Source organism: Elephantulus edwardii, unplaced genomic scaffold, assembly GCF_000299155.1.
Source record: "Elephantulus edwardii isolate Elephantulus edwardi_28Jun2011 unplaced genomic scaffold, EleEdw1.0 scaffold00048, whole genome shotgun sequence".
Lineage (NCBI taxonomy): Eukaryota > Metazoa > Chordata > Mammalia > Macroscelidea > Macroscelididae > Elephantulus > Elephantulus edwardii.
In genome coordinates this window covers 6,960,920-6,975,329 of record NW_006399798.1, presented here as the reverse complement: position 1 = coordinate 6,975,329, position 14,410 = coordinate 6,960,920, and the positions used below count along the sequence as shown (strand labels likewise).

Sequence of the window (14,410 nt, the reverse complement as noted above, 5' to 3'; positions counted from 1 at the left end):
CCCCCCCCAACGACATGACTAAAGCGTTGATTAAGATCCATGAAGCATGTCCATGGTCCCTGTGAAGCAGGAGCGGCATCCACTTCCGACACAGCTTGCCTCCGGGAACCCTATGAACTTGGAGAAAGGATGAAAGTTATACAAGCGTCCACGTCTTTCGTTCATAACATTGCTATGAGTCACCTACGACTCACAGCACTTAACAACAACAACAATGGCCCCTGTACTTCTCAGGCCACATGTCTGTGAGGTTGGCTTAAGCCCTGTGGTCCTCAAGCAGAGCTGGTCATTTGTTCCATGCCCTAGTGCCTTTTCCTGACACGTCCGAACAAAAGTGAGAACTAGGTGATGGGTTTTTACCCTCAATCACAGGAAAACCTGGCTTCTCCCTTCTCCTAGACTGTCAAAGCCAGGGCAAGTCTCTCCTAGGAGTCAATCCGGATATGCCTTGTCTCAGCTGACCAGGACTCCCTTCCTAGAGTGATGGGCACAGTCAGTCCTCTCTGCTCCTGAGAGTCCCCATGTCTGAACTACTGCATTAACCGTTCATTTGCTCAACAAACATTTCAGAATCCACCACCCACCGGGCCCTAAGCTGGGTCCTAGGAACAGAGCCAAAACCGAGGAGGTTTTCTCACCTTCAGGCAACGTCCAGTAGCAGAGAGTGATACACAATAAACCCACACACCAGTAAGCAAGCCTTTTCACAAAGTCACAGTGCAATGAAGGGAGTAACACGGAACAAGGTGACCAGCAGACGCTACTAGATGGGCACTGGGGGCCGCTACCAGCAGGGAATCAGGGATCTCCCAGAGAGGGGACAGTTGAGCTATGGTGGAATGATGGAAAAGAGGCTGAGTATTCTTAGCTCTTCAGGAAGAATATTCCAGAAACAAGCAGCAGTGAGTATTCAAGCCCTGAGAAGTGGGGGAGCATCATCTTGTTAGAATGGTAGAAAGTCTTGTCTGCTGGAGCAGAGTGAGAAGGGGGGTTAGAAAATGGGCATCAGGGGTGGGAGGAGACCACAGTCTCAGGGTTCAGGGCTCCTGGGCTGTGGAGGGAAGACACCAGAAGGCCAGGCAGGGTGAGGTCACATCACTGCCTTCCGGAGCTCACTCTGGTGATAGCAGAATCCAGGAGAAGAATGGCTATGGGTTACCTGGGCTAGAGTAGTAACCACGAGATGAAGAATTGGGATGGGACTCTATTCTGTAGGGAGAACTCCAGGACCCTAGAACAAAGACAGCCCAGCACTCCAACATCCAGAAGTGCCTGATGGAACCTAGTACCTACCAGTGATGCACACACACCCCCCCCTTCCCCACGCTGCCCTCAAACACACAGCACAGGGTGAGAGCCCAGGCTCCACGTTCTGGATCCAGAACGCCAGGTTCAACCTGCTCAAGAGAAAAGCGTGGTTCCAAGCTCCTTATCTGTCAAATGCAGCTGATAATAGCAGCGCCCTCCTGTGGTCATCGTGAGCACTACATGTGTTACAAAAGTGAATTATAGACGTGGACCTGACACAGTGGGTGAATTTCTGCCTCATGTCTGCTGTTAACACCACAGACTCCAAACTTGGTGGCTTAAAACAACATGTGTTTAATCTCTTGCATTTCTGGGAGCCACGGGTCCAAAATTAGTTTCACCTGGCTCATATTAAGATGTCAACAGTGCGGTCTTTTCTGGAGGCTCCAGGCAAGAGTCCATCCCTTGACTCTGTTACTAATTTCTTGGCTCCTGGCCACATCCGTCCCATCTGCTTCCATCTTCACATTGTTCTCTTGCTTTTGACGTTCCTGCCCACCTCTTCTAACGTCTTTGGGATTACATTCAGCATCTACTCTAATTCATCTCATGATCTTTAAATGATCCAGTCTCTTATGTCATATCAAGTTAACATTCACAAGCTCTTGAGATGAGAATGTGAATAGTTTGACGGGCATTATTCAGTCCACTACATATGGTAAACAATAAATAAAGATTGCCTACTATTATTATAAAACTCACTATTATTCCCAGTGAGCCAAGAGCATCCCTCCAGCCCCTTCCCAAGCCATATGGGAGAGGAGAGGGCATGAAGAGAGTCTTGTCTGGCTTCCAGGAACCCCTGAGTCTGGCCCTGAGCTGGAGCTGGAGCACAGGCTGGGAGGATGCTGACTGGATCCAGCAAAGGTCTCAGTCACCGGCTGGCCCTGGTGAAGGGACCAGGAGCAGAAGGCAGGCAGAGCGGGAACGTGCAAGCCCTGATGAGGTTCTGGTGAGGTCTGAGGTCTGGAGTTCCAGCTAAGGCTTCCTGATGGTGCTGTACTCTGTGGCTTCTCCCTCGCTCCCCCGGGGGACGCGAGCCATGAGGCGGCCCACGTTGCAGTAGGTCAGCTCCTGCTCCGAGGTGCCCAAAGACAGAGAGGCATAGGAAACTTCCTCCTTCAGAACAGGACCCTGTAACAGAGACAGCCGCGGGGTCAGGAGGCAGCGGAAGTAGGAGGACACCTCGGGAGTGGCCGGGGGGGGGGTGTCCTCCCGCGCTGCAGAGAGGCCCTCTAAGACTGTCACAACCAGCTCTTGAGCCTCCAGCGTCCCCAGCTCCACCCTGCCAGTACTCTAAGCTCAGGCCACAGCAGAAAATTCTCCCCTCAACTCTGCTATCAAGAGGGCTAGTCTGCATACCCTGACCCTTCCACCCAGCAGGAGGACCGTGCTTGATGGTCAGGGCTGAGACCTGGTAACAGACATTCCCAAGAGGCCGAGGAAGTCCTCAGGCCAGTGCTTCAGTGGCTGTGGCCGTGTCTGGCTGGTCAAAGGAGAATGTACAGACGTGCACAGCAGTGCGTACGTACCATGGTCACATACTCCACGTCCGCCTGGTCAGCCTGGGCACAGGAGACAGACCTGGCAGATGCCTTTTTCCTGGAGGACACTGGGGTAGGGCCTGTGCCGGTGTCATGTAAGGTCAGGTTTGCGTAGCAAATGTCACCCTCCAGAGGCTGCAACACCAGGAAAGGAAACGAGATGGAGGGACCACAAGACCACTGGTGGACACAGGCCGTCTTCTTCTGAGGACCGCGGGCCTCGCTGCTTCCCTGGCCCCTCTCTCCCAGGTCCTCCTACACCCTCACTTCTCAGTCTCCCCGTGCCCTCCCCTCCCGCCTCTCTCTTCCTCTGGCTGTCCCTAGGTCCCCACACTCCCCAGCCGTCCTGCAGGAACAAGGGGCTGGGACGGACGCCGACTGAGGGGCAAGAGCCAGCTAGTCAGTCGCTCTGGCCTGGCCAGGTTTCAGGACTCTTACCTGCTCTGAGGCTGGGCCAGCAGCTGAAAGACAAGCACACCCAGAATTAGAAAGCCTGTCACCGAGGACCTCAGGGATCCTGGGCGTAAGGAGGAGAAATGTAGAAGGAAAGGGGGCTCAGGTCTCTGACTCCTCAGACGATGCACTCACTGTGTGACACTGGTCATACCCTTTCTGGTCACCCTAATGCCTTCGCCCTATCTACTCCTCACATCACAGAACCACGAGCTCCACCGCTCCCTGGGTCCTGCTGTCTGTCCGCTCCTCTGGGGTTGAGCGTCCACCACACGGCCCCAGGCTCGGCCTGCTGGGAGCTCTGCCTGCCACTCACCTTTTCTTTATTGAGCGCATCCTCAAGAAGTCTGCCTTCCTCGCCCGCATGTTCAGGTGGCCCTTGATTTGTCATTTCCACTCACCAAATTCTAGTTGGTTCTCATGGGCTGTGTGAGTGGCCGGGGGCTGAGTGGGCTGCCTGTCCTTGCATCCGGGGACTTGGCTGAGGGTGACCACGGGCGCTCAGACAGTACAGCCATCGCTGACCAAGGCCACTCTGAGCTGTCCCCCCAGGTGTGCGTTCTGGGGCAGAGCAATAGGAAGGATCTTGAGGTAGCTCCTGGCTCCTGTCTTCCTGTATTTCTCCTGCCCTTTGGCCCTCTCCTGCCACATCCCACATGCCTGGCTCTAGAAACAATAAGCCAAGAGTATTCTCCGGTTGTCCGTTTCTAGAACTGGAGAACAGGATGTACTTAGAACTCAGGCCATGCTATCGGGAGTGGGGGGAAGTGAAGAGGAACGGTAAGTCACCGCAAATGAAAAGATTCCCCAAGAGGAAGCGGAGAGCTGGAGAAGGCTCCCTGACAGCTTAGATCCTACTGGTACTTGCTATTAGGTGTCCCCCACCCCAGTCCAGCCCAGAGCGGCCTGGTGCACAGAGGACACCTCCACAGTCCTGCCCCATTCTCACGAACCCCTCTGTGCCTCGTTCTGTAACTCAGCCCACAGTTACAGAGAATGGGGAAGTATCACCAGACAGGAACAGGCTTGTGTTGAGGCCCAAATACCACGACTTCAGAGTGCAAGCTCGTGGAGCCATGGGCTCTTCCCCAGAGAGCGAGTTCATGCAGCCCGAGTCCTCCTGAGAGAGGGCTGGACCCAGGAGGAAACAGGAGGGGCACAGCCAGCCTTTCAGATCAAACTCAGAGGCATGAGCTCGTGGGCACACATGTATGTGTGTGTGCCTGTGTGCGCACCCGGTGTAGACACGTCCATTCCCAGTCTCGGCTCTTGGTGTCAGAGATGGCAGGAGCCTTAGACAGACAGCCCAGTCTTTTCCGTGTGTGTGCATTAACTCGTGTGCACATGTATGTGCATACATGTGTGTTTACATGCATCTGTGTATTAACAACTTTGTGGGTGTCCATACACGAGTGCCTGCGCGCTCACAGTACACGCTCCATGCTCATGTGTGCATGCGCAGGTGCTGGAGTCGGGGGGTGCTTCCTGCCCCCCTGCCAGTTTAGTATCTCCTTGACAACCACACAGATCTATCACCCCAAGGTCGATGCAGAAAGCACAGAAGATAGGTGGTCAGACAGATGAGAAGGCAGGGGCACGAGCAGGGGTCTAGGACCAAAATCCCTGGTACTGACCAACGTGCCCCAGGCCTCCCCCTCAGGCCCTGGGTCAGCCAGGTGCCAGAGACGCTTGCAACAGTGCCCCCGCCCCTACACCACATGAGTAACCGCCTGGGCCAGACGGCCCTGGATAATGAGCCCAGATAAACACCCTGGCCCGTCCACATCCACGCACGCACAGACACAAACACTGACCTCCCGCACCACCCCGGCCCCGCACAACCCTAACCACGTCTTCTCACCTTTCTTCTGCTGCTTCATCATCCTCCAAGCCAGGAGCGAGGCCGCCACCAAGAGAAGCAGAAACACGGCAAAGATAATGGGGAGGATGAGCTTGAGCACCACGGTCTCCTGTCTGGAAGCAACAGGAAGAGACCTGCACCCCAGGCTCATCTCTCCCCTGAGGGAGACACTGGGGGCCGCCTTCCCAGCCAACAAAGAGAAGCGAGTTCCACAAGACAGTGTAGACGTGCCTCCAAGTCTAACACACTCCTAACAGCTCTCTCGGCTTCTGCATTTGCCCTCTGTCGTTCTTGTTGTTGTTTTTATGTGCTGTTGAGTCTCCTGCGACTCATAGCGACACTATGTACAACAGCCCTAAACTCTGCTCTATCCTGTGTCAATCTCACTGTCTCTGACACACCTACCCCCATTACCAGTTACTGACTCAATCCACCTCATCAAGGGTCTTCCTTTCCTGTGCTGTCCCTCCACCCTCCCAAGCATGATGTCTTTCTCCAAGGACTGGTCCCTCCTTATAACATGTCCAAAGTATGTCAGATGAAGCCTCAGAATCCTTGCCTCCAAGGAGCAGCCTGGTTTAACCCTCTATAGGATGAACCTGTTTTCTTAGCAGTCTATGGTATATTCAATAATCTTATCCAACACCACATCTCAAAGGCATCAATTCTCCTTCTATCCTCCCTAGTCATTGTCCAGCACTCTGACACATAGCAAGTGATTGCAAAGACCATGGCCTGTATCAGGTGCACCTTAGTGTCCAGAGTGACACCATTGCGCTTCAGTACTTTGGAAAGGTCCCTAACAGCAGACTTTCCCATGGCAACATGTCTTTTAATTTCCTGGCTGCTGGTGCCACGAGTGTTGACTCTGTTAGGAACTGAATTGTGCTCTCTAAAATATTGCAGTTGCTGGTGGCCTAATAGTAAGAAGAGACACTGTCAACCCTAAGGCACGGGGTTCAAATCCAGCAGCTGCTGTGCAGGGGAAAGATGGGCCTTCTCCTTCCGTTCGATGTAAAAGCCTCTGAAAACCCACTTGAGGGGGAGCTATGAGTTAGTTTTGACTCCACAATATACAACAACAAAATATGTATTGAAATCCTGGTCTCCACACCAGTAAACTTGAAGATAGGGTTTTCATTGTTATGCTAATTAGATATAACTAAATCAATAGTTTAGATTCTAAATCTAATCACTTCTGGGCTATAAAAGGCACAGGGCCAGCACATAATCACACACAGAGGGGGATGACCAGCATCAAGGGACGGAGAGCACGGCACAGTGTCCACCACATAGACGCTTAACTCAGTAAAGGCAGGTGAACAAACGCGGAATGAATCAACTCACAAGCTTCAGGACGGGGGTTGGGGGAGTGGGGTACAGGGGTAGAAGGACATGCTGGGACCCAAGAGCAAGTGGGAAAGGCCCCCCGGCCCCGTCATCCACACCGAGGAGCCTGAGGTTGAAGCCCAAGCTCCAGCTGGGACTGGGAACAGAGCAGGCTTCCCCCATAGAACAGCTGGGTCCCAGGAACAGTATAGAAGCTGGCTTACCTACTCTCGGAGCTGTCGCTGGTCGCGATGGAGCTCTCCTTGGGTGCTGTAATTGTAGTGGTGGTGGTGATGGTGGTGGGTATGGAAGTGGTGGAGGTAGTGGTGGTCTGCACTGTAACTGGTGCTTGGCATACAGACTGGATTATACACCACCCTGCCTGCTCACCCGCCCACCCCGCATGGAAGAGGAGCACTCTGGCCAGAGGAGCTGGAAGGGGCGCTGGAAGGAGGCGGGACAGCCTGCATCTCTCCCCAGCTTCTAAGAACCTCAAGAGCCTCGGAAGCAGGTGACTGGTCAGAGGGGCCCCTGCGATGGCGGGGGGAGCTGAGGAAATTTCTGGACAAGGTGACTGGAGCATACCTGAGCTTTACTCACTCGCGTTGCTTATGATTGCACCTAACCCACGTCTCCATCATATTTAACCAGCAAGGATAGGGCAGAATGGGAACTTCAACAGTGCTGTTAACCTGCATCCCATTATCTGTGACTTCTAGCCAAAGCATACTATTAAGAGAAGCTTTACTTGGGGGAAAACGCTAAACTATGAGGGTGTGGCTGTCCACTTCTCCCAAGCGGTAAGCGAGATGATGTATGAGATGCAGTGGTAAACCGTGGCATGCTTCAGAGGGCCAGGCGTGGGCGTGGCTCTGTTAACTGGTGTCCCAGTTGTCGCAAGAGCCCTGCTGTCCATCCAAGGGACAGCAGCAGCAGAGTCCAACAGATAAGCTCCTGCCAAGGCGCTAGGACCCCGAAGTTGACCTTCCCAGGAGTGCTTGCCTTCTAGAAGGACTTAGGAAGCCACTATTAGATCTAAATGCATAAACGGCTGTGGGGTTTCAGATGCCAGAAGTGTAGCAGTTTGACTGCGGGGGCCTCTCCAGAGCTCAGAATAGATCTTAACAACCACCTATGCTGGGCCTATCCCTCCCCTAAAGTTGGACATGGGATGAGAGATGAGAAGAGGAAATGATTCCCCAGCCTAGAACTCCACATCTGGGCACCAGAGGTCCCAGAAAAACCTGGCAGGGACAAGGGTCTCTTGGTTCCATGGACAGAACTGGGGACCATCACTTTATTCTCTGTGGGCAAGAGACCAAGCTGTACCAGAAAGCCACTGTGCACAGAAAGGCTTTGATCTGCCCTGGAGGAGCTGAGAGGGAGGCCCTCCCAGCCCCAAGCAGGCAAGGGGATTTGATGACACTGCAGGGATTGGTCCCATCCAGTCTGCCCTCAGGTCAGTCACTCAAGAGAGCCCTCAGAGACAAGGTCAGAATAGGCACTCAGACAGAACCACACATACACATGCTTACCTGGGTCAACTGACACTCTAACCTGGACTCCAAGGTCAGGTCCACTTTTCTCAATCCCACACCAGTAAACATCTGCATCATCTTCCCTGAGCTGCTCCATGGTCACGGTGAATATTCGGTTTTTCTGATTGTCCTTGATGGACACATGGTCCTTCTTCACCTCCTGCTCTGATCCCGTGGTTCTAACAACGAATTTGCAGCTACTCCAGACAGTGCCTCGACACCACCACTTGACGTAGGTCTCCCATCCGGAGTTGTAATGACACTGCACGGTCAACGAGCCTCCCTTGTAGCCACGCACTGCACTGGGACCCCGCAGGGTGAAGCAGCCTGGAAAACACAAACCCAGGTCCCATCACCTCCCAGCTTGAAGAGAGACCCACAGCCTCCCACAGTGGGAACAGCTCCCGAATCCTACTGCCGGAGGACTCAGCAGTCAAGGAAGTAACACATGCCCCAAGACAGAACTTTTATCCTTCAGAATTCCATGGTTAAAGCCCATTTAAACCACTGCAGAGCCTAACCACTGATTAAAAGAAACAGAAATATTGTCACTGAGCAGCAAAAGCTTTCTACAGTTCACTCTTGTCTCCACCCCACAGCCAACATAATCTATTTCAGCATGTCTTTGTGCCGCCAGCTTTGCTGGTCTCTTCTTGTTCCTAGACATGGAGTCGATTCTGAGTGAGAGACATCAGGACAAACAGTCAAGGCAATGCCTACTTGTCTCTTAACGGAAACGGGCCTCCTATTTCCTCCCTGCCAGAAGAGTATATAAAAGAGCCCTGATGGCATGGTGCATAACGAGCCAGGCTACCAACCAAAAGGTCAGCAGTTCAAATCCACCAGCAGAAAGACGGGCAGTCTCCTCTCATAAGAATTTAGAGGCTCAGACACCCAGTGGAGGGAGCTTCTGGGTGAGAATCAACTTGACCACAGTGCATTTCTGACACATCATGACCCCATGTGACTGAGTAGACCAGCCCCTAAAGGTTTCCTAGACACTAACTGCAGCTCACAGAGAGTCGCTCAGTTCACTCAAAGGCTGCTTTCAGGGGAGAAAGATAGGCCATCTCCTCCCGTGCCATTTACAGCCTCAGAAGCCCAGTCAATGGCCAGCTATGTCTCAGCACCAAGAAGCAATTGTCTGAACAGAAAAAGGAAACAGTTGTTGTTGCTGTTAGGTGCCGTCAAGTTGCCTGCGACCCATAGTGACCCTGTGTACAGCAGCTCTGAACGCTTTCCTGTCCTGAGCCAGTCTCATTAATTCCAACACACTATCCCCATTGCCCCGGTTACTGTAACAGTCCATCTCATCCTGGGATACTTCCTTTCCTGTGCTGTCCCTCCACCCCTCCAGGCATGATGTTCTTCTTTAAGAACCAGTGTCTCCCAGCTATGTGCCATAAGTATGTGAGACCGAGGGTCAAAATCCTAGCTTCCGAGGAGAAATTTGGTTTCACTCTCTACAAGAATGCTTGGTTTTAAAAAAGGGGAAGTGCCCATCAAAAAAAAAAACATGGATAGAAAATCTATGATACAGGCGAGCTCTGGTGGCCTAGTGGTAGGAAACTGTACTGCAATCCCAGAGGTGCGCGGTTCAAAGCCACCAGATGCTCTGCTGAAGAAGGAGGAACAATCGCCTCCTGTACCAGTCAGATCCAATTTGACGGTACACACATAAAAAGAATAAATAAATTTAAAAAAAAAATTTAAAAAAAAAGAAAATCTATGATACATTCATACAGTAGAAATTATACAACATTTGAAAAACAATGAACTTTGAAAACATTACACAACATGGGTGAGCCTGAAGACATGCTGAATGAAATACCTCAGTCACAAAAGGACAAATACTGCATAGCACTGCTATTATAAAACAGGACTGACATGGGGGGTGTTGGAAGAGAATAGGAAATGAGTGGACAGGAAATGAACCCTGCATTGGAACAGAAGAGGGGAAACCATCTGAAAGGAATGTATGATTAGGCATCATACATACAACAACAGTCTGGAATAAGGTGTTCATGGACAGGGACGATGAACATGAAGGCACAGGGCAGGGCAGGGTGCAGATCTGCTCTTCACAGTAGTCAATCCAACAGCACCTAACAACACTCGATTGATTTAAGAGGTCAGAGCCACGGAAATACTTTCAATGGGACCTCTGCTGGCAAATTCTTCAAGTTCAACTGAGCTTGTGTATAAAAGTGAGCGATTCTGAGAATTTACATGCTTGTGGTGAGCAATAACTATGATTGTTGCAGCTCAAGCTTCAGATGGAAGTAGGAGCCTATCAAGCCCTTGCATGAGCCTGAGGGCAGTTCAGAGGGAGGAAGCGAGGGTGGGAGGGTGCTGTCCAGGAGTCTACCAGGAGACAATCGAGGCCTGGTGAAGAGGAGGGGCTCTGGCTGGAAACCTGGGCTTGAATCTCAGCTTCACCACTGACAAGCACTGTGAACACAGGCAAATTAACCTCTCTGGGTCTTTTTACCCTATGAAGGTTGTTGTTAAGTGCCACAGACTCAGCTATGACCCTAGTTGTTGTTGTGTGCCATCAAGTCATCAAGTCGTCAAGTTGACCACCCTCTCTAGTGGATTTTCAGAAGGAGTAAATGGATCCGGAGGAGATTGTCCAATGTTAGAGATTCTACAACAACAGATCGAAGCCTTGCCCTCCCCACACCAATCTCAATAAGCAAAAATGCTAATAACAGCATCTGGCTCTGTACTAGAGCTCTGGGATTGTGATAGGTAGGGCTCAGCTCCTGCCAAAAAGCTGGCAGTTACTCGAACCCACCTACAAGCTCCACAAAGTTAATGGACTGCTCCCATAAAGCTTACAGCCTGGGGCACCCTATGGGACAATCACTCTATCACGTGGGGTCCCGATGAGTCAGAATCCACCACATGCAGCAACAGGAATGTCTTCGTGGTATTAGATTATGTTGATGATGGTCAGGCTGATTGCACCACCGCCCCTAGCTGAATGAAGTCAGTTCTGACTCGTGGCAGGCTGATGAATTTCGGAGGAGAACTGGGCATAACACTTCAACGGCTGGGTCTTTTCAGATGTAGCCTGCCAGGGCTTTCTTCCAAGGATTCTCTGGGTGGAAGTGAGCTTCCACACTTCCCGTTAGTAGCCGAGTGTTTAACCACCCAGAGGGCCCGTTACAGAACCTGGGAAAGGAAAATTTTAGACTCTTGCAAAGTTAGAATTCAAAGTGGCTAAAGATGAAGACAGCTTCACCACAAATGGACAGAGCTTCATCCCCAGACAAACACCTGTGAGGAAAAGGAATTAGGTCACACAGTTGAGTCTTTTTTACTATGACATCTGAAAAGAACTTAGAAAACTACACAAGGCCTTTTGAAAGAAGATGAATTTTCAAGCTTTCTTTTCTAAAAGAATTTTCTAGGACATAAAAGCAAGACAGTATTAAGCCAAATGTTTAAAAATAAACTTGAGGGAGCTCTGGTGGCCTAGTGGCAAGAAGCTACACTGCAATCCCAGAGGAACATGGTTCGAATCTACCAGATGCTCTGATGGAGAAGAAAGGACAATCTTCTCCTGTACCAGTCAGATCGGATTTGACAGCACACACACATACAAAATAATAAAATAAAATTTAGAAAAAAAGTTATTTACAGTAAGTTAAATTTGAGACTGGCAGGGGGCAGTCCCTTAAATAACTTGGTTCAATTAATGACAATATTAAAAATACAAATGAAGACTCATCATAAAGTAGCAAAAATTAAAGCCCTAAAAATCAAAATATGTGTGACCACAGTAGAAAACAACACAGCACTTCTTTTAAAAAGTTAGACTAACAATCACATATGATTCCGTTATCTTACTACAAGGTCTGTATCTTAGGGAAGGGAGAATCATGACGTAAATAGATATGCACACATCCATGTTTTGAAGCATTATTCACAATAAGAAATGTGTGGAAACAACCCAAGTGCCCACCAGCAGATGAATGGGTGCACAAACTATGGTACATACACAGCATGGAATTCTAAGCTACACTGAAGAATAGCAATGTATCCTTGAAACATATCCCGACATGCAGGATATTGTGAGGAATTAATTAAATCAATCCGAAAAACCCAAATGTTGTACTGAGCCCACTTGAAAGGTTTACCCACAGAAATAAACCATGTTTGCTGATTGTCAGGGGTGGTACGGGGAAGGAGGGGACATCACTAACTGGGTAACAGATGTGCTCTAACTTGGGCAAAGAGGAGTAATCAAAATCTGATGAAGCCGGACAGTAGAATATTATCTAACCATAAAAATGAATGAAGTGGCGAGTTCTGGTGGCCTAGTGGCAGGAAACTGCACTGCAATCCCAGAGGTGTGCGGTTCAAATCCACCAGATGCTCTGCTGAAGGAGGAACAGTTGCCTCCTGTACCAGTCAGATCCAATTTGATGGTACACACATAAAAAGAATAAATAAATTTTTAAAAATGAATGAAGTACCTATACATTTACAACATTGATGAAACATGAAAATATTGTAGTAGGTGAAAAAAGAAATGCAGACAAAAATGATCATGTGTTGGGGAGCTCTGGTGGCCTAGTGGCAAGAAGCTGTGCTGCAATCCCAGAGGTACACGGTTCAAATCCACCAGATGCTCTGCCGGAGAAGGAGGGACAATTTCCTCCTGTACCTGTCAGATCTGATTTGATGGTACATGCACAAGAAATAATTAAAAAAAATTTAAAAAATTGATCCTGTGTTGCGTGATTCCATTCAAGTGGGATGTCCAGAATAGGAAAATCTAAATAGAAATAAAATAGATTAGTGATTGTGAGGGGTCGCCGGGAGAAGGGAAAGGGAGTGACTGCTAACAGGTACAATGTTTCAGTGTGAGGTGATGACAGTCTCCTAGAATTAGAGGCTATGAGTGTACAAGCAACTCCACACCACTAGCCCACCAGACCTGAGAGAGAGAGCGAGAGAGAGATGACACATAGAGCAGTTTTTATATGTTGTTGTTGTTATGTGCTGTTGACTTACTTGAGACTCATAGCGATCCTATGTACAACAGCCCTAAACCCTGCTCTATCCTGTGCCAAACTCACTGTCTCTGACACACCTACTCCCATAACCCGAGTCATTGAATCGATCCATCTCATCGAGAGTCTTCCTCTCCTGCACTGTCCCTCTACTCTTCCAAATATGATGTCCCTCTCCAAGGACTGGTCCCTCCTTGCAACATGCCCAAAGTATGTCAGATGAAGCTTCAGAATCCTTGACTCCAAGGAGCAGCCCAGACTCTCTCGCTAGGACAGACCTGTTTGTTCTCCCAGCAGTCCATGGTATATTCAACACTCTTCTCCAGCACCACAGCTCAAAGGCATCAGTTCTCTTTCTATCATCCCTAGGCACTGTCCAGCTCTCCAATGCATACCACGCACCTGCGAAGACTATGGCCTGGATCAGACGCTCCTTAGTCTCCAGACTGACATCATTGCTCCTCAGTACTCTGGAGAGGTCCCTGACAGCTGACTTTCCCAGTGCGATTTGTCTCTTGATTTCCTGGCTGCTGGTACCAAGAGTGTTGACTGTAGAGCCAATATATGTGCATATGTGGTATACATAGGAATCAAATTGTTTACATTTGTGGAAAGAATCCCTGGAGAAGCTCAATGTCAGCTGTTTTTATATAAAAATATAAAAACAGAAGGGAATTACACATTTGACATTGCTAAGATTAAAGAACTGGGAAAAAAAATTCAGGCCTCAAGTTGTAATAATGAAGGACTCTGTGGGCAAAAGGGCGCTCTGGTGGCCTAGTGGTAAGAAGCTGTACTATAATCCCAAAGGCATGTGGTTCAAATCCACCAGCTACTCTGCAGAAGGAGGAGGATGGGCCATCTCCTGCGCAGTTCACAGCCTTTGAAAATAGAAGGGTCAGCTATGAGTCAGTTCCGACTTGATGGCACACAACGACAACAACAAAATAGGCAAAATATCAAATGACATAGAAGTATCAAAGGAAGATGGAAGAAATGTACAGAAACTGTGCAAAAAAAAAATTGACCAGCACATAACCATGTCAGGGGTAGCATATAATCAATATAAACCAATGGTTCTTAAGGAAGCAATGCAAGCTGCACTGGAGGCATTGAGAGGGGAAATAATAAAACTCCAGAATTTGACAGAATTGCAACTGAGCCACATCAAGAAACAGATGCTGCTCTGGTTATGCTTGCTTGTCCGTACAAAAGGCTTTGGGAGACGGCTCCCTGGTCAACCACCTGGAAGAGATTCATATTTCTGCTCATGGCAAAGGAAGACAATGCAACAGAATATAGTTCAGCATCATTACTATCACACACAAGTAAAATTTTGTTGAAGATAATTGG

General features: G+C 49.5%; 2 protein-coding genes across 2 annotated transcripts in view; one reads left to right on the top strand and one right to left on the bottom strand.

Moving 5' to 3' along the window:
• RAB37 (RAB37, member RAS oncogene family) overlaps nucleotides 1–14,410 on the top strand; it is a 59,707-nt gene that overhangs the window by 19,723 nt on the left and 25,574 nt on the right. The gene's annotated exons all lie outside the window — the stretch shown is intronic.
• Nucleotides 2,287–8,700, bottom strand: CD300LF (CD300 molecule-like family member f). Its single transcript, XM_006886298.1, has 8 exons — nucleotides 8,631–8,700; nucleotides 8,031–8,360; nucleotides 6,833–6,843; nucleotides 6,199–6,230; nucleotides 5,167–5,300; nucleotides 3,292–3,313; nucleotides 2,841–2,997; nucleotides 2,287–2,442 (listed from the first exon to the last, which is right to left on the bottom strand). The coding sequence occupies exons 1-8, from the start codon at nucleotides 8,698–8,700 to the stop codon at nucleotides 2,287–2,289; spliced, it is 912 nt and encodes a 303-aa protein (XP_006886360.1).